Raw genomic sequence first — 25,532 nt, forward strand, 5'->3', positions numbered from 1 at the left:
ACCTGAAGGGCAGGAGAGTTAAAAAAAATAAATAAATAAAAACAGTCCAACACAGGGCTCTTGCGGACAATTATTTATTATAGGTAAAACTACACAGCTAAAATAGATCACAGTAAGCTTTCAAAGCTAGTTTGTTATTGTTTACTGAACTGATGGGTCTTTGCTGAATGATAAATTAACAAACTTTGTGTTTGTGTGTTATATCAATTTCCCAAAGCTTTTGAAATTCAGTTTTGAAGAGCCACAAATCAGCTTATGCTTGGCTTACTGGATAGTAGTAGTAGTTTCTGCTTTAAGCTCATCTTATCAATGCTTTTACATGCTTCTCCTAAGGCTAAATTTTGTCTCAACATACTGAGCCATTATCATGAGGCACGTTGTATCAGCGTGATTATTTTTTTAGGGTAGAGGGGAGGCACACTTTTACCGAATGTTGTTTGTTACTGTATTTACATTCTTTCACAACTTGTCATCTTTCAAAGCATCTCTGAATGCAGGTTTTTTTCTGTCAGATGGTATTGCCAGTGTAACTGGTGCGTTTTAATTTGTGTATATGGTGAGGTAAGTAATTAAGTACATGTGACCAAACTTCTACCCGAACAGAGAGAAACCCACAGTGTCCTTGTGTGTTCCCTGTTTGGTGTGTCGTGTGTACCCTGTATGTGAGGTGAGTATAATGTATGTAAGCCTTGTTCCAACCAGTGCCGCCTGTGAAATCAATGAAAGAGGAAACGGAAGCAGTTACTGGGGTGGTTACCCCATCCCCACCCTCATCAGGTCTGACACTGAATGTAACCTTTAGCGTGTGTGTGTGTTAGTGTGTGTGCGCGAGAGTATGAGGGCATATATGTATGTGTAAGAGATTGTACTGTATGTGTGTGTCTATGTACAAGTACACTGCCCCCCTCCATGTATAGAGTGAGCAAGCTGTAAATGGTCTCACAGAGAAGGATGGGCTTGAACTTCCTTCTCCCCAGCAGTAGGAAAACACTGTTCTGACACTCAGCAGCCACCCATTGTCACCCTTTCGAAAACCTACTGCTGTGTGATCACAAGGCAATAGCTCCCTCACCAGATCCTGTGCTGTTGAAAATCGGCAAAACTATATGGAAAATTAACAAATATGATTTTCTCATGCTTTCTTCAACTAGACCTGAACCTGTTGGAGTGAGAGACATGAAGACGCATGGGGGGCATTGTGCTTCTCTGTGACATTTTTGATGAATTCATGTCTTGTTCACAATAAGTACCCTTCACAGGCAGTTCCTATGATTGCCATATTGCTTGCAGGGTTGCAGTGTCTTACAGATGTCATGTCCATGTCATATAGACACGTGTGTTCTCACAAGCTGTGCTTCCATGTCACATAAAAGTATCCTTCTTGTACTGCATTTGTTGGGGTTGGTGTGTCGTTGATAGAATGAAGCACAGCAACCGGTCAGCCAAAGTGTCAATCATGCCTTTATTGCAGATAAAGATGACGATGCTGGTGGCAGAACCCCATCACCACAGGCCCCATCAGGTTAGTAACCACAAACATCGTCTTCACGTAACGCTCCACCCAGAGATTGTCACAGTGGAAACCCCAATGGATCAGCTGTTTTGGAATGCCACACACCACAGGTACAGTCTAGTCAACACCTGTTACAGAGGCAAGATGTTTTTTCTACAGAACAACACTTTTTTGAAAAGGTTATTTGTGATGCTTGTTATGCGGTGACTTGGTATTTTTCTGGGTTGTCCTCAAACTATTTTCAAATCTTTTTCTTCCACAAGGCCATATGGTACTTCAAGAAATACAATATGATGGGATATCGACAGACCAGTTTAGGTGCTTTTGGAGCACTGGCCTATGTGATTAGCATTTAACCTAATGCAATGTATGTGTATGTGTATTACTCAAATACATACATACAGTACATGCATTTTACAATGTATGTGTGTCTGCTCTTTCTGTACAGTGTCCAGAATCAATATGCATTCCTACAAGCACACAAGACCTTTATATGGTGGTAAATTCATATAAAGGAATAATGAAGAATAACAAGAATACTATATGTATTTGGACAATTCATACAAACATGTATGTACAGTGTATGATTTATTACAAATGTGCATACATAAGATGTATGTATAATTCATGTATTTTCTGTACTTTTGTAGATGAACTTCCTAATCCAAATTAATTTTATACTTGATGGTCTCACCGTACCACACTTACAAAGGAAAAGACGGATTATTATAAACTTAAGATTTCTTATTTTGATTATTTATTCCATTCAATTGGTAAACTGTCAAGTCTGAGGCGAAGCCATGTACTTTTTCACCTAAAAATTAAAATGAGTAAGTATTTTAGAATAAGTATTTCATTCTGTCAATGGATTTTCATTCTGATGTTATGCAACTTCGAGATTCACTCCAGAGGGACACACATACAGACATTCTCTAAGATCTGAAAATTTACTTGGTTATTTATACTGTGTTTTCTTTCACAGAGGAGGCCATTTCACTCAAGAAACTGTCTATTGAGCTGCCTAGTAAGAAAGATCTCTGCATTAACCCAAAAGTTTCAGCTGTGATGGAATGTGTAGTGTAGATCATAATGTAGCTACAACTGCCTGGTCGTAGAAAACATGTTTGGGCTGGAGACATGTTTGTTTTTAGAGGTTTACGTGTGAATTTTGAAGCTAGTGATACTGCTGCACATAAGAGTAATGTAAATGTTTAATTGAGGTCAGTTTATGATTAACACAATTTTGACATATCTTCAAGCACTTTCCACTAGCCCTTGAATAGAGATGTCTTCTATCCTGTGAGTTCCTCTTTATGTCTTTGTGGAGGCTGCTTTCTAACATAAATGTCTATGTTTGATAAAAGTCTAAAGTTTGTCCTTTGGAATTCTGACAATGATGGACCATAAAATGACTCTTCATTAGAAATTCATTAGACTTTGTGTGGCAAAAATTACCCTAAAAATGATTCATAAGCCAAAATTTTGTCTGACATTTTAATTTCAGTCTTAGCTCTGTGCAAAAGAATAATACATTTTTAACAACAGTCCTATACCCAAAATTACAAAATGACTCCATTAATACTGATCTTTACTGCTTAGCACTGATTACTGCTGAGTAATGATGGCTTGAGGATAGGGATGTGTGGATAAGGATGTTATGTTAAACTGTACTACCATGTAAAATACATGTTTTTCCATTCTGAAGGGCCTAAATCACTGGTCCCAAACACAAAGATTTAAAAAATATTTTTTAAATGACTAATTTTCCGAATTAGTTATACTTGCACCATAAATGCAAACTGTAATTAATAACATAAAATGTGTGTCGCTGAAATATATACATGTTTGTTTGGCTATGTTGCTATAAATATTTATTATTATCTCTTTAGAGAAAAGCTTACATAAATCCTGAAAATCCACCACAGTAGAACTTAATGTATGCTTTTTGACTGGCAGACCATTCATGTCAGAATGTCAGGTTATATGTCAGAATTCCACAGTGTAGAACTGGCCTGGTGGGCATCTGCAATTGCATGCTTGTCCTCTGTGTATATGTGGTTGTGTGCAACAGATGTTGCTATGGACTTTACAGTACTATTTCACATAATATGCTGTAAATTTCTCTCTGTCTTCGTTTAGATGATAGCGTTCCTGAGTCAGCCAGGGAGAGAAAAGACTCAGGTAATACTATACAATAATGACAATAAGAGTAGGCTTCTAAGTATAAGCTAAAGTACATGCTGTCTGCTGCCACCCTACTGGAGCAGATCTATCTACACAACTAGTGACCCGGTCTTCATCTTCCCAGTATGGCTAGCCCAATGGAGCATGCCAAAACAGTTCTTAACACATTTGGGTTCATTGGACCACAACCTTTATTCTCAGTGAAAAAGAACAGTTTCCAAAACTTCATGGTATTGTCTATCTGATGCTTGTAGGAAGCTATGAGGCTTTTGGAAATGACGAACGGTGGTCTCCATTCAGTGAAGCTGTAATGACTTCTGTCCTTTGCTTTGAGTAGAAGCAAGTGTTTCCATTTGTCTCTTGATACAACAGTTGACGCAAAACCATGTGTACAATACAAGAAAATAATTATTTCTTGTTCGCTAAAAAGTTACCTAAATGTTAGCTAAACTGAAGGACAGAATGCATTGTCATCTTTTTGAATAGAGGCCATAGTCTCTGCACAGCTGCACTTTTTCATATGAGATGGGAAAATGAAGGAAGTGAGCGATCAAAACTAAACACGCACCAGCTGAACGTTGCACATTAGATCTGATGTCCTGAGAGAGTGTAGCACCGAAGCTGAGCACTAAGAGGAAGAGATTACCGAAGAAAAACCCAGAACAATGCCTGTGCCAGCTGCAGGCCCTCCCTCGCTCCACATCTGTCTCCTCTAGTCACCAGGGAGACGGCTTGAACATCTGCAACAAAATATATCAAAGAACATTTGCTAAACCTTTTTCGGAGGAAAACGTAAATATTTAAAATAGAGTTTGATTTACTCTAATGAAACTTATGTAGTTCATTACAAACCCTATAATTTCTTTATGTATTGTCTTTACGTTACTGATGAATTATCAGCATACTAAGATAGTACTGTTGTGTTGATTTTTAACTTTCCTTGTACCTTTTATCTTACAATCTGCGTGAATGTGGTCTAGATGGATTGAGTAATGAAGGAGCTGAGAGGGTTTCTCATGTCTTTTGCTCTCCTGAACAAGCAGTCCAGTCTCCTCCTTTCTTGCACACAAAGTTGCTGCAACGTTTTCAACATTGCAGTAAGGTTGTGGTGAATATGTGCATCGTAGCAACTTCTTTTCCATCCTCCCAATCTGCAGCCATAACAATTTATATGCTACCATTTATAATGTAGCTGGAACCTCATGGTACAGGGTGGTAAAAAAAGCTTGTGAAAGAATTGCTGCAGTTTCATCTATTCATCTCAAACAGACTGTAATATTGTAAAAAATGTTGCAACACATTGTGCTAGTCAGGTAGATGATGTGGTGTGTATGCGTTTGTCTATGTGTGCATGTGTGTGTGTCTTCAACAGTGTGGTCACTGGGAGAAGGACAGTCTCTGGATGACCTGGAAAAGCAGCCAGAGAACACACAGCTTTCTACCTTGCTCATAGAGAAACCCCAGAGTGGCTCCATCAATGTGGGTGAGTCAACAGGCACAGTTTGCTAGAGTTGAGCTGGGAGGAAAGTTTAAGCAACAAAGAGTCAATCTGGGAATGGTCAGGAAAGTGTTAATCCAGGAAGGGTTTATCTGAGGAGATTTATTCTGAAAAGAGTTAATTTGAGAATGGTCATTCACTTAGGAGCAAAGTCTTTTGTGCTGACATTACTTCCAAACAGAAGAATGGGGTCTATGAAATGCATCACTAAATTACACAATTTACTTAACTGCTTGGTCTGAAGGGAGAACAGGAGTGGGCTACGGGTCAGTTATTACATTACTGCCTTTTCAAACAGACACCCCTCTGCAGGATGTATGAACAGGGATTGCACAACCTCTGCTGCATAAATTAGCCCTGGGGAATGCATTCAAAAATGGGAAAGAGAATTTCTATTATCATGAGAAGTGACTGTTGAATTCATATGCTTTCAAGGTGACGATATAAGTTTCATTGCCAAAGTGGAGGCCAAAGACCTGTTGCGCAAACCAGCTATCAAATGGTTCAAAGGAAAGTGGATGGATCTGGCCAGCAAGACTGGGAAGCACCTGCAGCTGAAGGAAAGCTTTGACCGATTCACCAAGGTTAGGCATGTCAGATTATTCAATGCTTCAATACTAAATCCATATTATATCCCCAAAATTTCACCATTTAAAACCTCTCCATTGCAAAACACAGCTCCATTGCAAAAGCCTCACTTTAAAATCTCTATTTTTCTTTTGAGTTGGATGTGGTGTTTTCTTTGGGTTGTATTAGCCATTGACAATTCATATGTGCAGACCCTTCACATGAAAAAAATGTGCCTTTTAATTTCATACTGTTTCTTTACATGTGTGGGGTTTGATTATCACTGCATATACCTTTCTTAATAAATTGGTCCCTAATCACTGTGAAACAGTACCTATTCATAATTGTGAACTGGTCCCAGGGATTGGTTTCATGGCCTTTGTATTAATGTATGATATGACAGTATGTGTTTTAAGTAACATTTGTGTACCATACTGTGACACCTAATGTTATTTCGTAGATTAATGCACTGACAAATACTATTGGCTGTGACACTTCTGACTCAGTATTGGTTCTTCTCTTTGATTAAACCTGTTTGTATGCTGTATACACATCTGTGGGTCTCTCTGGATAAGACAATGTGCTACATTTACTACTGTAATGTATTTTAGCTTAGTGGTTTCTTGCTATTTTGCTGTTCTATTAGCATAGTTTTCTCTTTCTGTCTTACTGATGCTGAACCTTTCTCTCACCTGCAGGTTCATACTTTCGAGATGCACATCATGAAGGCCAAAGATAACTTTGCTGGGAATTACAGGTGTGAGGTTACCTACAAGGACAAATTCGACAGCTGCTCCTTTGATTTAGAGATTAAAGGTATGTTCTGTTGTCTTCTCAGAGTTGTCCACAGAACCATGGCAGTGAGATTGTAAGCCCTTTCTGTTGCCTTTTCTTGAAAGTGCGATAAGAGTGAAACTGGATTTGTTTCCGCAGTAACAATCCACCTAAATATCTAATGCTGTCTTTCAGATATCCCTGAAGCCGCTCCTAGCATTGACATTCGATCAGCTTTTAAAAGAAGGTAAAAAAGCAGCACTTAACAACAATATCTTTTACAGAGAGCACTGAAGAATCTGAAGTCCACAGGAACAGTGTTCTTTCATCCTTTCATATATATCTCTTATATTCTAAAGCATTATATAGTTTTTTCAATGAATTATTTATTATTATTGTATAATTGCCTCAGAAAGAATTCTACACATCTGTCTGTTTACATGAATGAGCCAGTATCCTCTCTGTATATCAGAGAAATATGTTGCAGATTGTGAAATATAATTTTCATTAAATTAATTCAGAATCTAAATAAGAAACTGAACTGGGTCAGCCAACTGGTACATGGAGTAAAGGGCAAAATGAGAACAATCAACATGGAGATATCATTTGGCCAATCAATGGATTGTTCTAGACCATGGAGTGCAAAAAAGTGCTCTGTGCTTGTAGTGAGGTCCCTTATAAAAGTTTACCCTGGTAAAGCATGGTAAATCCACAGTAATGGTTTGGATAGAAAAGTGACATCATGGTTGAGTATGAAAAGACATGCAAACCATGACACTTACCACAGACAACTCATGGCAAACCATTGTGGGAACATGGTTTGACAAATTGCCAAATTACTGTGAAATGCAAAGGGATAAACCTTCATAAGGGATATTAACAAACCAACCAACCAACCCAACACAAGGTGTTGATAATATGGCCAACACTTGCACTTGAAAAGTCCCTCTCAACAATGTGTCTGAAAGCAACGCAAACATCCCAACTCCTACACAACATTCTCACAACATCACTTTAACATTGTACATTTGCAGTGATGTTACATGTGGCTGTAGCACACTGAGAATATTGTTGTGTGTTAGTTGGGATCACTCTTGGTTCCCCTTACACAAACCAATTCGTATGGAGCCTTCTGGCACAGAAAAATAAATCGAAGGGTTTTTGTGTAAGCCCCAATTATGCGTTAGCCTTGACCTAATGCATAGATTGCAGTCAGTGCCTAGACTTTGCGTTGGTTTTTTGCATTGTTTCTGTGGTGTTTGTTACTGTGTCTGCTGTCATTAAATGTCTATTAATCTTTTCCTGTTAACCACAGCAGTGAAGGACAAGACGATGCAGGAGAACTTGACTTTAGTGGTCTCCTTAAACATAGGTGAGAATAACAGTCCACCCCATAGTGGACAGAGGATTTTTGTCTTTTTCAATCCCTGAAACCCTGGCCAGGGTCTCCCAACTGATTATTCTTACTTTGTCTTTTTCTCTTTTGTGAACTTTTGTTTTCAGCTTGTCACCACAATTGAATCTTTTACTCTTCCAAATTTATGTGGTTTAAAGTTTTCTCATATGGTTTTTGTGAGTATTATTCTGCTTAATATAGTTTGTACAGAACACTAAAGGTAAATATAATATATACTTTAGACATACATGTACGTTTAGTGTATTGCACCTTGATCTTTATGGTTGAATGCTAATTCACCCTTTCAACACGATTAATATGAAATTAGGTATTAAGTGTAAAACCTGAGCACACCTCAGCCATCAACACAAACCTTTTTTACCTCCCCAAATTCATAACCGTACTTTCAATTTTTTCTTTTTTTCTCTTTGCTTTTCTATTTGGGGGTTCACATTCTGTAGCAGCCTTGCGTGATGTTATGCACTGAGAAAAATATCAAACTATTCAAAGGCAGTGTACCAGATTCAACTGTATTGCAGTTTGTCCAAAACATTGTTAATGCATTATTTTACAGTAGCTAAGTAGCCATAGTTGCTTAATTTCCTTCAAAGTGAGGCAAACTGCATTGCAAGTTAGCTGAATCTATCACTTTAGAAAAATTACATTTATTTTGGCTTGTCTTTTCTTTTTTCCTATGCATTCAGAATGAACAGGTTAGTAAAGTGAATTAAGTAATTAAAACATTAGACCTTACTGTGGGTAAGTACCATAATCTTGTAGCGTCACCAGCATGGACTGTAGTTATAGGTAGTGGACAAAGCAAGAGTGTTGGCCTCCTGTAGTATGGTAACACTTCATTGAAAAGCAACATTTATAAATGCTCTATTAACATCAGGTAATAATTTAAATGGACTTTGTCCCCTGCAATTCTCAGCAATGAATGTTATGCCTCTCCCCTGAATTCAGTGATACCTTTAAATAGCAATAAACTTATTATATCACAGAATTGCTTGTAACTTGTTAATAAACCATTTATAAATGATGCTGTAAAATAGTGTTACCACTACATTGTTGTTATATTTGAACTCTGAAAAATAAGAATGTGCATTTATTTTTAGTGATGTTTAATATATTATTTAAAGCAAGCTTTTTAATTCTTGCCTGAAAATAAACACAATGGAATCAAGATTAAAATGAAATATCTCATGCTGTTTGGCCTCCAAGCTTTCAGACATTGGGAGAAATGTCTTGGAAAGAAAGGGCCGGATGAATGATATTCATATTGCTCACTAATGGAAGCTTTTTAAATCAAGGTAACATTGCTTTACTAACTGTGAATTTACACCTGAAGTCTCATGAGCTATCCCTTTTAGGTTTCCAGCAGTCTTATGATGTCTCTAACACACAGTGAGTATAAATTGATAAACCTGTAGAATACAAAGGGATGGGCAATTACCAGAAGATCCTGTACAGCGCATATATCTACAAATCCATCCTTTGTCAGGCCTCTCTTCCCTGTACCAACACATATGACTGCATGCCTTTTCCAGCCTTGGTAAATTAATCTGCCTGATGCCTATTAATCAGTGCAGCTCTAAAACAACAACCATTTTGTTTAGTAGCTTCTTAAAGGTATCAATCCTCAATTCTGTATTCAAGAAAAAACACTGCCTTTCTAAACCCTCGCATTCTTCAACAAACCCCTGCAATACCACTTGCCTATACATTTAATACATGAATACACAAATTTGTGTCATGCACACAGACACAGAAACACACATGCAAACCCAAAACCTTAGGCACACCAATCAATTAAAATGCGCTTTTATCCTCCCCACAGAATATGCAAGCCTGCTCATTAAGCCTTCCCTTCCCTTGTAACACTGCCTCAAGTCGTATGGTTACAAGTGAGAACAGATTGAGTAAAGATTGTGCCCATCCCTTTGTGCGACATGTCCTGAGGAACTCCATAAAGAGTGTCACTGTTAAACCCATCACTCTCAAAACATTTGTCCAAGATGCTACTCCTCCCTGACAGTCAGTCTCATGTTCAATTTAGCTTATTGGTTTAATGAGCACCATCTTACCTTCCATTAGTACAGAGTATAACCATCTAGCCCCTTCTGTTGAACAACACATAACCTTTCGTGCCTCCTCTTAGTGCAGTTCCTCAGTACACGTAGCGACCTTCACTCTGTGAGCCTTCACCTAATGCTTTGACCATGGTCTCTGGTGCCAAGGGAGCCAAAGCAGGACGAGACCCCAGAGGTGGATGTGTGGGAGATCTTGAGGAATGCCAGACCCGATGAGTACGAGAGGATTGCTTTCATGTATGGTATCACTGACCTGAGGGGACTGTTGAGGAGACTGAAGAAGACCAAGAAGGAGGAGAAGAAGAGCGAAGGTATGGATATGCTTCTACTCTTTCTGTCAGCTGGGGAAACTTCAACAAACCAAGTGAAAGCTGAATGGAATAGTTGAATTAAAAGTTAAATGTTACCATAATGAAATGCCACCAAACTAAATGCATAGCAATAGAAACTATAACTACAAGACAGAGATCTCAACATACTCAACTGATATCAAATTTAAATACCATCAAACTAAAATATTTTTTTTTACCAAACTTAAAAATTGTTGAATCAAAATGTTACATAATGAAACCTAAACAATTACCAAGCAGGCTGATGACCAAACAGAGATGTACTCCAGTTACTCCAATGAAACATTACTGTGAAATATGAAATTTAAAGGAAGTGAGACATAAAGCACATGGAAACATAATGCTTGCTTCTGCTTGTCCAAACCATGGTGCTATAATGAAAAGGTGAATTAAGGCTGTTAATAGGAGTGTTGATCTTTTTCAGAGTATAGCCACTGATGGCCTTGAACAACATTTACTATGTCTTTTGAAGCATTTGCCAAAAAGCTGGACCCAGCATACCAGGTGGACAAGGGTGGGAAGATCCGGTTTGCGGTGGACCTGGCTGACCCAACTGTGGAGCTGAAGTGGTTCAAGAATGGGCAGGAGATCAGGCCCACCCCAAAGTATGTTGCTCTGGGCTTCATTATCTGCTTATAATTTATGCTTTGTATTATTGACGCTTCAAATGTTTACAAACAAAAGCGTTTTTTAGGAGTCTCTCCTAATAAAATGTTTTTTGTTTGTGGTTTGATCCTCTCTGCTGGGCTTCTGGCGTTTTAAGGTTTTAATGCTGTTCTGTGCAGCTTCTTGCAGCCAGAGAAGCAATGGTTCATAAATGTCTTTCAATCATGGGGTATTGGGCACTACTGCAGGATTCCAGATGGGCTGTCACTGTCTATCTATTAGTCATTCTGCACACATATGTTGCCACACAATATTTAAGACCATTTCCTCATCGAATATTCATATTGTACAGTACATATGACCCATCTTCTTGGGTTGTTTTGCTCTCATATTGTTCTGGTTGCTGTGTCCAAACCTGGAAGTTCTACGATCTGCGGTGGCGCTTATCCTGGTTTGAACATGGCTCCCATTGTATTTAACTTCAGTATGCAATGCTGTTTTAGCCCAGTTTGTGAACCATTGGCAGTCAAATCACAGCTAACATATTGTTCTTCCGATGTTTCTGTGACATGCCTAAGATGTCAGCATTACAGCAGTGTTGTGAGTACCCTTTGGTTTGGCTGGGCAGTGTCTGGCCCTGTGATACATTTGGGTGGAAATGTAGCATATGATGCCAGATATTGGTCCGCCTCCATACAGGAAAATGGTGGTTCCTCCCTCACAGGACTTTAACCCAGTTATACTCTGAACTGCCTCTGGCCAGCAGTTGACTCTCTGTGACCCTGCCCTCACCACATGCACCCTGCAATCTGTGAATTGACCCTTTCTTCCAATGCATGTGGATGTCATTACCAGTACCTACAAATATTCTTTCCCTGTTGTACAGCAGTCAAATTTTTCCCCTTGCCATTCACTGTTTGGCCTTGATATATTATTCATTCCGAACCCTTAGCTATTAGTTTAAAGCAAAGTTGATATAGAACTAACCCCTTTCCTCATGTGCTGACATGCAAGGGGTTGAGTTATGGAGTTCATTAAATGGCTGGCATTATGGATGGGCTGTGGTAGTGAGGGACACCAGGCAGTGGTCATTTAAAGTAAAACATGGTTAAAGCCATCTGGGAGGTTACTACAGTTTTCCGGTCCTTTATGTGAAGAGGCACACATATCCCAGGATCCCCTCTGGTGGCTCCTCTGTGCTCTTTTTCTTGTTGCGTCACTAATGGCTCTTCCAGTCCACTCCAGGCATGATGTCTCTCAGTACCTCTGTTCTGTGTCTGTCATGCCTTGTCGTGGTGATCCTCCCTCTCTGCAATAACCTCCACCTCTACCACATCACTCTGCGGCTCTGTTCCGGCTCCACCTTCAAACCCAAGTCAAAGGAAGTAAGTTCACTCGTCCACTCTGCTCCATCTGGAATGACGCTATCATATTGTATATATGAATACTGGTCAATTTGGTGCAGTACTGGGCCCTGTTTCATGTATGATGCTTAACCCCTTCTGTATCCCCCCCTTTTTTTAACACAAGGCAGAAAATGACATACCCAAAATAAAATGGTTACTATTCTTGAACCCTTTTGACAACAAGCATAATCTTGGGTCTCTTCTGAAAGGTAACCCTTAGGAGTTTGTTCTCCAAGAATCAGAAGTACTCTAAATATTTCTGAAAGAAAGTAACAGAAACTCAAACACAGTGGAAGTGGAAGTTTTTTCTCACCTAAAAGATGATTTAAAAAAAAAATGGATCCAGGTGCTTGTGGGTGTGCCTTCACAATGAAGCCATAGCCACAACACTGGACAAATCCTCATTCAAATTTGATGACAATACCACCAAAATAAGCGTTCTGCATAGTTTTGGGTTTCCAAAAAGACCATTTGGAGACTACTGCATCGACAAGAATATTGTGTATATTTCTTCTGTTGGTGTATGCGTGATTTCACATTTTCACATGTGGCTTTATGATAGCCAGTGAACTTAAGCATAAACCTACAATTTCACAGGTTTTGGTTTAAGACTCTGTTGCCCCAGTAACAAGTCTGGCTAAATTGTGAGCTCGCTTTGTGTTTATTTCAAAATATCTACAAACTTATCGGGTTAACTGAGTTAGCCATGTACATGAAACAGGGCTCTGGAGTGTGTCCTCCCAAGCTCTTTCAGCGCTGATGCATGTGTGTCTGTCTATGTACAGTTTGTCTGTACATTTGGGGTTTGCTGAGTGGCAACTTTTCAACAGAAATGTCCTTGAATGGTTGAGGGTTCTGCATGTATTTGGGAGTTGACAGGAGATTTATAAAAAGAAATATTCTGAAAGGCAATACAGTAGACAGGGATTTATGTGTATTTATCCACTAGACTAGTGGCGAAGTTGCGAAGCAAAAGACGGGTATACTATAATGGTGAGGCAACCGACATCAACTTGAAGCTTGAAACTTGAATTTCAGTGTACATCTTCTAGCACATGCGCACACTCAATTGAATCTCAAACTGATCTTAACATCTAATATCTGTCCTTACTTTAGTTAAACTATTAATTAGAATAGTTAATTTAGAAAACGGTCGGTACGGGCCAAAATACAGGGGATCTTCGTTGCGGAGCTTAAATTATTATTTCTGTCTCGTTTTGTGTCCATTGCAGATGCTGATATGGCCGTGGCAGTGTGGTTGTTTACTATTGTATCTGTAACCTCGTGTACGCATGAGGGCTGTTTCAAGTGTAAACCGTGTGAGTGCACGTATCGGATATGGGTCACTTTATGTGTAGATGTAAACTGGCGGTCAAGAAGATATAGGCAAAAAATCAGAACTGGGTATGAAGACCTGCGGTCTAAACATAGCCTACAGTATATGTCTAACTTGTTACAAGCATACAGTTGCTATCAACTGTGAAGAACATACATGTGCTCACTAGCTAAATTATCATGCTAGCTTCAGAATTCATAATCCCGGCAATTGTGTATCTAAAAAATTTAATGTTGGTTATAATTCAGAAGTTCATAAACTTAACTTACTAAACAAACTACCAAACTTGTGAATGATCAGTTTGTGTTAGAGTAAACTACAGTATTTGGCTAATTAGCTAGGTACTTACCACAGTATTAAATAAATTTGCATTCCAATTTCCTTGAGTTGCCTCATGATTTTCCAACTGAGTTGGCCAGTTTGAACCTGCTGATGCCTAAGTATTAGGCTACCATTCCCTGTCCGACGCCTAATACTTTCATCAGTCTTGTTCAATTTTACTTTCTACTTTTGATCATTTAATGTGCCTTTTGTTTACTTCATAATGAATAATTTTATGAATTTACTTAAATTACTTCTTAAGAAATATTGCTCCTACCAATTTTTTCGTTGTGAACAGTCAGTGAAACGCCATCTAGGCGTTCAGGTGAAAACCTGGCTTTATTTGTTTTCTAGCCGAGGAGTACATAGCCAGTCTATATCCGGGTAAAAACTGAGCGATATTGGAGTTAATCTAGTCTGTTTATGTCAAAACGTCTCTCTACATAGTTTACCAGCTCTCTAGTCTTCTACATTCCGGCTTTTGTCCAGTTGGTAGAATTCCTCATCCACAAAACTCCAGCTCTTAAATTTCCCCAGAAAACACAGTGTATGGAGCACTGATCAGGAGTGGTGATCAGGTGATTTTTGGTTGCGTCTGCAGTACTCACAGCAGTGCGGATCCATATGGGCTGGGTGTTTGCTCTTCTACTGCCCCGTTCCTCACTGCTGTGAGGCTAATAGGATAGTATAGTAAGCTGATTGATGGGATATCTCTGCAGGTACATCTTTGAACACAAAGGCACCCAGCGGATAATGATCATCAACAACTGCACCCTGCAGGATGACGCTGCCTACACCGTCACCGCTGGCGATGAGAAGTCTACCACTGAACTGTTTGTTAAAGGTATGCTGTTACAGTAGGCTTCCCACATTTTGTGTGGTAACCCTGGTAGCCTCGGTTTGGTAGATTGGGGAGTTTTTTTCTCACCACCATTTGAGGGTTTGCTCTTTTTGCTCTGTTTCTTGCCCTCTTTTTGCCTACTCTGTAAAGCATCTTTGTGACAGTTCTCTGTAAAAAGCACTACGTAAATAAAATTCAAAATATTATTGAATTGTACTGTAGATATTCCCTTTGAGATGCCCCCCACCTCCATCTTGGTGTCATTCTGTATGTCCCTAACGGATGTTGCAACCTGATCCCTCACAGAGTTACCAGTGAAAATAACCAAAGAGCTGCAACCGGTGAAAACCACGGTGAACGAGCGAATTGAGTTGGAATGTGAGGTGTCTGAAGAGGGAGCTCAAGTTAAATGGTACACCGCTCTTTCCTCTTTCTGCTAGATTTTATAATGAGGGATTAGTTGGAATTAGATCTTCTGCATCATACCAGTGCTGATGAGTAAGGGGGAAATGTAGCTTGACCTCCTACTCAAAGGATTCTGTGCTCCTGCCTCTAGGCAGTACCAAATATATTAGCAGCCAGGCAGCATTCTTTCAGAAAGGCTTCAGAAACAAAACTTTTAAGAAGCCCTGGAGCTCACTTGAGTGGGAGACCTCAAATTTTGGAAGCTGTGTTCAGTGACAAGCAGCCACTAAGGATTTCAGTGAAATGAAATACAATAAATGCCTCTTGATTATATATGCATTAGTGTGGTGATTGGGGTACTTCTGCCATATGAAATTTAGTCCTTAATGATCTGTTAAATCAAAGTCCTGACTCATTCTTATGATAATAGTCCTGAGGCCAAATGACAGGGGTAATGACCCTTGTTTTCTTGATAATGTTTTGGAAATGTCTCCCAGTGTGGTTCAGCAGATGTACTCATCTGTGGGGCTCTAAGAGAAGGGTCTTTGCATCCCTGTGTCTGTGGTTCTGAAAGAGCCTCCCCGGTTCCTGACTCTCAGGCTGAAGAATGGCGTGGAGATCCCAACTGGAGTCCGCTCTCGCTACCGAGTCAAGAGCGACGGGATGAAGCACGTGCTGATCATTGACGATGCCATGAAAGAAGACACTGGCACTTATTCCCTGATGGCCTCAGGTGGCACCAGTCAGGCCCACATTCAGGTTGACTGTGAGTTTATTTCGTCATATGTATCTCCTCCATGTGCTTCTTCCTCCTGCCTGTTCTCCTCCACACACACTCGACCAGACTCATCAATTTAAACCTCTTCTCCACAGTGAAACCTCTGAAGATTCTGCAGGACCTGAGTGACCAGACGATCCGTTTGGGTCAGCCCCTCAAGCTGCACTGTGAGCTCTCCCCTGGGAACGTGCCAGGCCGCTGGTACAGGAACGGCCAGCTGATCCAGCCTAATGACCGCATCAACATCATGCACAGAGCCAAGTGCGTCCAGCCCCCTCTTCCAGTCAGGGACCACACGGTCCACATGTCAAAGCAAATGGCCCCTCCCTCAGTTTTACAGTATGCAGTCACCTCATTCCCACTCAGCCAAGCATCCTCATTCCCCTTGTAGTAGGAGTGCATTCTCTCTGAAACAGCTTGCATTGTGTGAAAATTATTTCTCAGCCACAAACCGCTTTTTCCCCTTTGTTGTAGGAACCACAGACTAGAAGTCGAGTGCTCCTCAATCCATGATTCAGGGGACTACACCTTTGTGCTGGAGGGATACTCTCAAAGCCTCTCTGCCAGAGTTCACATCATAGGTACAACACACACCGTGTAGCACCCAGCAGTACTGACCCTGGAACTTGTTTGAAGCTTTCTATTGTAATGATTTGAATGATGCTTTTTTTAAATCAAAAAATTGAGTTACTGTAGATAGATGAGGAGCTGAGTGTTCTTGCAACAACCTAAATTAAATAATGATCAAAACCAAAATAAGAACAAAACAATATGTAAAATATAGTGCAACTGAAAACATCTAGTTGAGGGCACCAGTACTGTATGCAAATTAAACATGCAGTACTAACACTTATAGTACTCTTCATACCTCTTCATGGAGTCCACATTATATAACTCTCACGTTGATCTTTGAACACTTATTCTATGAACAACAGCCCTGATCCACTCCACACAACACATACTCCATACCACATGCCCTACAGCCATACACACAATAACCTACACCACTACCCTACAGTCCACATCAGACTTCAGTCCTGGAGTGCCACAGTTTTTGCTGGTTTTCAGTGTTTCAGGACTAATTATTCATTTAAGTAGTTGATTAGCTAAAGAATCCACACACCATTGTTTCAAGTCCTTAATTGGCTGCTTATGGAAAGGACAGTGCAGCCCTCAAACTGAATTCTAGGAAGGCTGCGCTGTTCTTTCCATCAGCAAGGGTATACCAATGCCATACAGCCATGCACACAGTCAGGATTAAAATAATCCTGTGGTATTGTTTTATTTTGTCCAATGCAGATCCCCCCAAAGTGTACCTGGACAGTCTAAATTACCCTGACAACACTGTGACCATCGTGGCAGGAAACAAATTGCGTCTGGAGGTCCCTATTAGCGGAGAGCCTACCCCCAGAGTGGTGTGGATGAAGGGGGAAAGGGTGAGAATGGGGTTATGGGGGGAGGTAGAGTGGAGAGGACAGTGAGTGTGAAAGGGGAGAGCCAATGTGAGGAGTGGAGTGGTGGAAGAGAAGAGTACAGAAGTGTCAGGGATTTTATATATATACCGTGAGTTCCGTAATGTTTGGTACAAAGACTTATTTTTATTGATTTGGCTCTGTACTGCACAATATATTTGTATTCCAAAAATTTACATTTGGTTAAAGTACACATTCTCTGTGCTTTTATTTAAGGGTATTTTATATACTTTGGTTTCACCATGTAGAAATTGTAGCACTTTTGTTTCCCCCCATTCCAGGGAAGCATAATATTTGGGACATATGTTACATATCTGACATAATGTTGTGTAAATTAAAGTAGTCATGTTTAGTACTGTTGCATGCCCTTTGCATGCAATGACTGCTTGAAGTCTGCGACCAATATGATGGTCATGCTCTGCCAGGCCTGTACTGCAGTCATCATCAGCTCCTGCTTCTGTCAGAGACTAATTGCCTTAAGTTTACTCTTCAGCATATGAAAAACATGTCTAATTTAATTCAGATCAGGTGACTGACTTGGCCAATCATGAATTTTCAGGTTTTTGGCTTTGAGAAATTAAAGCCACCCTTGGTGGCTTTAACAGTATTTTTGAGATCATGGTATTGCTGTTGAATAGATCACCATTCAATGAGTTTGGAGGCAATTGAACTGAGCAGATAATATACTTCTGTACACTTCACAATTAATTCTGGTGCTGCTATCAGCAGTCACCTCAATAATGAAGACGAGTGAGCCAGTACCTGTGGCAGCCGTACAGTACATGCCCAAACCTTAACTGATTCAAGTGAATTCTTGTCTCAACTTTCCAAAAGACTTTTTTCCAAAACGCTGAAGGCTCGTTTATGTAACCTGGCTATCCTGTGTTAGTGGCTAACTAGTGGTGTGCATCTTGCACTTGTTTAAAAAAGTGCTGTATTTTCTACATGGTAAAACCAGAATGTGTAAAATAAACTTTAATCTGAGAACTTTAAGCATATGAGAATTGTTTTATTACAACTTTAAAATTGTGGAGTATAGCATCAAATCAAGAAAAAAAAGTATTTGTCCCAAACATTATGGAGCCCACTCAATGTGTGTATGTGTGTCTATGTCTGTGTTTGTGTGTGTGTGTTTGTGTGTGTGTTTTGGCCATCAAAGGTTATCCCAGATACAGGCAGTAGGGTTCGAGCAGAGACGTTCTCTGACCACACCAGCCTCACAATAGACATCGCAGAGCGGGAAGACTCAGGCAACTACAAGATTGTGCTGCAGAATGAAGCAGGACAGGACACAGCCACCGTCAAAGTGAAGGTTGTTGGTATGTCACAATTAAATCACAATTTATGGCATCATAGACTGGATTAAAACCATAATTTCGATGCAATACTCACTCTGGGCATGATTTGTGCTCTCAGATTAGAATTCGGGGTAGTGCTCTCATATGTACAAATTGCCCTCATTCTCAGACATTCCTGACCCCCCTGAGGCCCCAATGGTTCCTGAAGTGGGAGGAGATTGGTGTTTGATGACTTGGGACCCGCCCATCTATGATGGAGGCTCACCCATCTTAGGTATGCAATACGTTATGACTATGTGTGTGCATGCATGCCTGTGTATCTGTTTATCAGTGTTTGCACAAAGTATTTGAGTCCGTTGAACAACTGATTAAAATTCCAGTCATATCTATCATCAATGTGGGCACGATAGTCAGGTGTGATGTGTATATATTCATAATGTGTATATATGTTCAAAATTATACACCAAAGTATTCTGTACATTTGTTTTCGTAAGTTATTTGCATAATGTTGATGTGAAAATCACTTGGTGTCTTCAGTCCCTAAACGTCTTTTAAGTGTTGTGAAAAGGAATGGCAACATTACAAAGTGGTAAATGCTTTACTCTCCCAACTTTTTGTGAAATATGTTGCAAAAATCAAAATTGAAATAAGTGTTTATTTTTAAAAAACAATAAAATTCATGAGGTAAAACATCAAATAATGTGCTTTTTGCAGTTTTAATTTTTAATTTAGCATATCGTCCCAACTTTTTTTGATTTGAGTTGTACTTCTGTGTATTTATTTTATCATGTATTGGATATCTGTGTGTACATCTTATATCTGCACGTGTTTCAAGTATAACTTTGTATTGCAGGTTACTTCATTGAGAGGAAGAAAAAACAGAGTTCCAGGTGGATGAGACTCAACTTTGACCTTTGCAAAGAGACCAGTTTTGAACCTAAGAAGATGATTGAGGGTGTTCCCTATGAAGTGAGAGTGTTTGCAGTGAATGCCATTGGCACGTCCCGCCCCAGCGAACACTCCAGGGCGTTTGTGCCCCTGGGTAAGAATGCTGTTCACCCAGCTGCCTTTTCCTATTCTGGCAGTCTTTATATCCCAGTGTCATACCACTGGTCATATAGACATTGCACAATTAAATAGGCCTGGAAAAAGATTTATTCAGTCTTACCTTGTACAGTATGTGAGACAAAGCACAACCTTTGACCTGTGATGTCAATGTGGAGGCGTCTTGACCTGCAGCTGCTGCTGTGGATGCTGTGGCATTTAGAACATTCTGACTCTGATCTCAGTTGGGCCCTTTGGGGGCAGAGTTAAGGGGATATTAAATGTGATTTTATAATGGCTGCCGAATTGCACAAGGATTATTGGTTTAGGAGATCAGTCGCTCCTCATGGCCTAACGGCTGTCCCAGCTGCAGGCTTCTGTAGAGCTGCGGCATGTGTCAGAATGTAAGAATCAAAGTTAAGAGCTGCTCTCAGTGAGATCTGATGAACAGACTGATTTCATGCTGGCCAAGATGGTGGTTATAGAGGGGATGGAGGCTCCTTTCCTGAGCTTTCCAATATGAGTATGTCTCCATGATGCACCCACACTAAAAATCATTCATTTCTAAACATGCACAAGATAGAACATGTACATTGTGGTGTAAATACTTAACATAGTAGGTATACATACAATGCACATTTATGTATGTATGTATGTATGTTCTTCCCAACTACGTCATCAGGATTAATTTGCCTTATTTTTTGGATGCAATCTTGAGAAGAATTGTTTACAGGATTTATGTGCTTGCTACTCCTACTTGTGGAGGGATTCTCTTTGTCCTAGGGTATGCTTAACTGACATTCCTGACTGCCACTGTTAGCTACATGATAGCGCTTCAACAATTCAGTATCATCATTATCATTCACCCACCTACTCTTCCCTGTAGCTGTTACAAGTGATCCAACAATGCTGGTGGTGGATGATGTCACAGACACTTCGGTGACAATGAAGTGGCGCCCCCCTGATACCATTGGTGCTGCAGGGTTGGATGGCTATGTGTTGGAGTACTGCTTTGAAGGAAGTAAGAGGAATCCCATTCAAAGCACTATGTCTATGTCAAGCTTGCATACTCAAGTTAGCCATATACACTCAAGACACTGCTGAATTATAGTGCAATTATAGTCAGTAGTCTCTGGAACTGTAAAATGTTCAATAACTCAGAGCACCGTCTTGCCTGTAGCCGATGAGTGGATTGTGGCTAACCCGGAGCTGACGGAGAAAACCAAGTACACCATCACAGGTCTGCCTCCAGAGAGCAAGATCTTCGTGAGGGTGAAGGCTATCAATAAAGCAGGGCCCAGCGCACCAAGGACGCTCCAACACCCCATTCTGATCAAAGAGATCATTGGTGAGACCCCTCCCCCCATCCTGTATGTACACATGCACAAAATAATATTGAAAGTCAAGTAACTAGTTGAAGACACACGTAAGTGTAAAAAGCAAAAGCACATAAAGTGAACTGCACTTGGACTATGTCAGACTGTGACCATTTATGCCCCCTGCACAGAACGTCCCAAGATTCGCCTGCCGAGACATCTGAAGCAGACATACATTCGCAGGGTCGGAGAGGCCATTAATCTCGTCATTCCCTTCCTGGTAAGGCTAAAGCTATATGCTAAGCACTGTAATGCTTTGACAGAAAGGGTATGACTCCACTCAAAATAGATCCTTGATCTGTAAGAAAACACTAAGTGTCATGGGATTGTTTCTTTTATAAGTGACAAAGAACTGCAGAACTCGGGGACTCTTCTGAAGACTATGGAGGTAACATTTCTGAAGACACATAACTCACCTATGGTTGGTTTTCAGGGGAAACCAAGACCAAAGGTGAGCTGGCTGAAGGGGGGGAAGGCTGTGGATCCTACACAGGTGAGCATTCGCAACAGCGAATGCGACAGCATTATCTTCATCCGCAAGGCCGAGAGGAAGCACTCCGGGAAATATGAGATGTCCGTGCAGGTGGAGAACTATGTGGACACTGCCATTTTAGACATCCAGATTGTGGGTGAGTCCATCTTAAGATAGACAGGTTGCTGAGTTCGTCTTGGATTTCCAGATTGTTGATGTCATTGATAGGTTAGTTTTCCACCATCTTGGACCTTAATGATAGAACAAACATGATTAATATGAAGACACTATAATAATGAACAACCTATTTCACTAAGCTTTGCACTAAAACCATAAACATAACAAAAGAAGTATGATGCCTTCTATGTCTGTCAGGTACAGTGGGAAGTTGGACATATTCATGTAGGCCATTAAAAGACATTGTCTTCACCCTTAGTAATATATTGTTTAAAAGCAAGTAAACTTTTTGCATCTGATCTGTGAATGGTTATTAACCCCACAGACCTCCCTGGGCCCCCACAGTATGTGAAGATTGATGAAGTGTGGGGAGAGAATGTAGCATTGGAATGGACTCCCCCAACTGACAATGGCAATGCACCAATAATAGGCTACACCATTCAGAAAGCTGACAAGAAGACGATGGTTTGTATGTGTGTGGTTGCGAGAGTGTGTATGTGTGCATGCACGAGTGGGCATGTGTGTATATGTTTGCACGTACATGTGTGTTTGTTCTTTCATTACAATATATGCCTTGTTTTCTGCTGACATACAGGCATGTTTGTTTGTTTGTGCCGCTGAACATTGAAATATCCTCAGAACAGGAAAGGCCTACATTTGTTCTCTGTTCTGTCTCTGTAACAGGAGTGGTACACGTGTGTGGAGCGCTACCATCGCACCTGCATCACCGTCACGGAGTTGGTAGTGGGGAACGAGTACTTCTTCCGCATCTTCTCGGAGAACATGTGTGGACTGAGTGAGAGCGCCACCTCTACCAAGGACAGTGCGCTCATTTTGAAGGAGGGTATGTCTGGCTCTGCTCGAGAGGCATCGGGCCCCCCATCTCCACATCTTACATTGCCGTTCATGTTCTGTTATGTTGTGTTGAATCATTCAGAAGTGATGGATTTGAGTGGTTTCTTCAGTTGCAGAAAAACCAGGATTCAGGGCTTTGTGATTTAGTGATTTTTACAATAACTGAACTATGGGTCATCTGATCCCTCTAAAAAGTTGTAATTCTATTCATGGTGCAAACATTTCACTTCTCTTTTGTTAAATGTTACTCCCTTTTCCTTTTTGGATTAAGAAAACTACATGAATCAGCTAAGCCCAGAGACTGAATTGCCAAGTGTTCCAGGACACATGACACTGTGAAACTGTTTCAGTTCTCAAAAAACAAGACTTTGATTGTCTTGTCATTTACCCTCCATTGCAAATTTAAAAGGAAGTGTGGGCTCAGGACTAAGGATCAGTGCTGTATCATCACTTTATTTGAACACAATGGCTGTACACTATTCAACAGGAAAAAACACAAACACTAATATGCTAAAATTACTTATATAGATCCATGATGTTTGGCCACCTGTTTGTGCCACTATATAAAGGAAAGATAAGCCTGTATTTCAGGTTTAATACGCTAACACAGAACTTGAGGGGGTCTGAAAACAATGTGATGTATTTACAATATGGCGTGCGCATTAGCTATGGATAAAAAGGTTTTGAATAGAAATCACATAAACAAGGTTTAAAAACCCTGTAGTTACTTTCAAACCTAAACATCTTAACAGTGCTAGTCTGATATTATACACAAATTCAGTATAACCCTGGTAGATATAGCCAGCAGCCATACGACCACGCACTCTGCTCTTGCTGACTGACTGAAGCTAAGCAGGTGTGGGCTTCGTTAGTACTTGGATGGGAGACCACCAGGGAATACTGAGTTGCTGCTGGAAGTGGTGTTGGTGGGCCAGCATGGGGCAATCTTCCCTCTGATCAAATAAACCCCAATGCCCCAGTGCAGTGACAGGGACACTGTGCTGTAGGAGATGCCATCTTTCGGATGAGCCGTTGCTGAGGTCCTGACTCACTGTGGTCATTAAAGATCCCATGACACTATTCGCAAAGAGTAGGGGGTTCCCCGGTGTCCTGGCTAAAATCCCAGATCTGGCTCTCACAAAAACTTGCCACCTAATCATCCCCTGATTTAATTGGCTAAAAAATGTTCTCTCCCTCAAGTGGAGCTGCTCAGTGGCCAACAATAGAGGATTGTGGTTGTACTGGACAGCTCCCAGGTGTGAATGAGTGTGAAGCAGGGCGTTCCTGCAAAAGAGCATCCGTGCTCAGTGAACTTACCCAGGGTAAATAAAGGTAAATTAAAAAATAAAATATATATTGTCAGTGGTATGTTTGTGCTAACTAATCTAATTTATGACTAATGGCATAAATTGTATTGCAACTGACTTCAGTGAGAACAGCCACATGTGAGATGACACTGAATGATGATTGTGTCAGTGCTGCTTGATGATTGCAGTGATGTTATGCCATCAATTTCTCCTCACATGGGTCATTCCTTCATGACGCAGCCCAGGGTCCATATCATGCACAACCTCACTCTCCCCTTCCTTCCTCAGGCATTAACCTGAAGATCCCAGAGTACAATGAATACGACTTTGCAGAAGCACCCCACTTCACTCAGCCCCTGATGAACACGTTTGCTATCGCCGGCTACAACGCCACACTCAATTGCAGTGTCCGTGCCAATCCTCGGGTAGGTTACCTCATTCTGAAGGAGAGAGGGACTTCCTATCTGCTTCTCATGCACCTACTGCCATTCAGCTAGGCCTGAGGGAGAAGCTGCCATTTTAAATCACTTCCTATGTGTCAAACATGAAAACTTCAAAACAGAAATTTCATAGCCAGTCCAGGTCACTGACTTGGTGATTGATTCCTAACTTTGTTCCCTGTTCAGAAAGGTCAATTCTCAGACTTGCTTGTACCTTATTATTGTTTACAATTACACACACCGAAGTAGGAGCTGGGAAATTCCCTATCTAGTAATACTGTAGTGTCTATGTCTTACTTTAAGAACAAGCTTTAAATCCTGATAAGGTCGTAAAATCTAAGATTGCCTTTTTTTATGGTTTAAGCCTAAAGTGATATGGATGAAGAATAAGATTGCCATCATTGACGACCCACGGTACCGCATGTTTAGCAACCAAGGCGTGTGCTCCCTGGAGATTCGTAAGCCTAACCCCTATGATGGGGGCACCTACACCTGCAAAGCCGTCAATGACTTGGGAGAGGCGCAGGTGGACTGTAAGCTTGAGGTGAAAGGTCAGTCCTGAGTTTGGCTGAGGCTCTAGTTTAAGTTCTGCGTGTGCAAGGTATGTTGAATGTTCAATTTTATTGAAATTAAAAAAGCATATCTGCTAGTTCAGTTCAAATGAACAGACTCAAGCATACAGACTGAAAAAAACAGATCAAAGCTTACTGGCTCCCAGCACAGATTTACAGACAGAAACTCACAAATTATCTGTACTGATAAGAACAGAAGAAAGCTCAGAGACCCACAGCACAGACAGGATCTCACAGAATTACAGCAAAGAGGAAGCTCACAGCCTCACTGCATGGATAAGAGGTCTCAGATTCGCAGCACAGATGTGAGCTCACAGACTAGCAGCACATAATGGAGCTCACAGACTAGCAGCAAAGATTAAAATTGACAAAATTTCAGCAGAACAGGCAGAAGCACTCATGGGAATATGCTGGGAAATTTGGCTGGTTGAATTTTCAGTCTCCACCCCGA

General features: G+C 40.6%; 1 protein-coding gene across 10 annotated transcripts in view; it reads left to right on the forward strand.

Moving 5' to 3' along the window:
• The window catches only part of LOC135259180 (myosin-binding protein C, slow-type-like), a 37,813-nt gene that overhangs the window by 7,990 nt on the left and 4,291 nt on the right, over positions 1–25,532 (forward strand). For 3 of the 10 annotated variants that reach the window (XM_064343224.1, XM_064343229.1, XM_064343230.1), the window contains 27 exons: positions 1,472–1,522; positions 2,496–2,537; positions 3,653–3,694; positions 5,070–5,180; positions 5,631–5,779; positions 6,461–6,578; positions 6,732–6,783; positions 7,852–7,908; positions 10,173–10,336; positions 10,848–10,980; positions 14,764–14,888; positions 15,192–15,297; positions 15,890–16,056; positions 16,164–16,329; positions 16,543–16,649; positions 17,368–17,504; positions 18,700–18,859; positions 19,008–19,112; positions 19,692–19,880; positions 20,769–20,903; positions 21,063–21,230; positions 21,390–21,478; positions 21,692–21,887; positions 22,233–22,372; positions 22,592–22,751; positions 24,358–24,494; positions 24,874–25,060. In XM_064343224.1, the coding sequence (XP_064199294.1) occupies positions 1,472–1,522; positions 2,496–2,537; positions 3,653–3,694; positions 5,070–5,180; positions 5,631–5,779; positions 6,461–6,578; positions 6,732–6,783; positions 7,852–7,908; positions 10,173–10,336; positions 10,848–10,980; positions 14,764–14,888; positions 15,192–15,297; positions 15,890–16,056; positions 16,164–16,329; positions 16,543–16,649; positions 17,368–17,504; positions 18,700–18,859; positions 19,008–19,112; positions 19,692–19,880; positions 20,769–20,903; positions 21,063–21,230; positions 21,390–21,478; positions 21,692–21,887; positions 22,233–22,372; positions 22,592–22,751; positions 24,358–24,494; positions 24,874–25,060 (3,393 nt within the window). Of the gene's footprint in view, positions 1–702; positions 778–1,471; positions 1,523–2,495; positions 2,538–3,652; positions 3,695–5,069; positions 5,181–5,630; positions 5,780–6,460; positions 6,579–6,731; positions 6,784–7,851; positions 7,909–10,172; positions 10,337–10,847; positions 10,981–14,763; positions 14,889–15,191; positions 15,298–15,889; positions 16,057–16,163; positions 16,330–16,542; positions 16,650–17,367; positions 17,505–18,699; positions 18,860–19,007; positions 19,113–19,691; positions 19,881–20,768; positions 20,904–21,062; positions 21,231–21,389; positions 21,479–21,691; positions 21,888–22,232; positions 22,373–22,591; positions 22,752–24,357; positions 24,495–24,873; positions 25,061–25,532 lie in introns of all 10 variants that reach the window. The other 7 variants (XM_064343227.1, XM_064343231.1, XM_064343232.1 and 4 more) reach the window with 4 other exon arrangements.

Source organism: Anguilla rostrata, chromosome 7, assembly GCF_018555375.3.
Source record: "Anguilla rostrata isolate EN2019 chromosome 7, ASM1855537v3, whole genome shotgun sequence".
Lineage (NCBI taxonomy): Eukaryota > Metazoa > Chordata > Actinopteri > Anguilliformes > Anguillidae > Anguilla > Anguilla rostrata.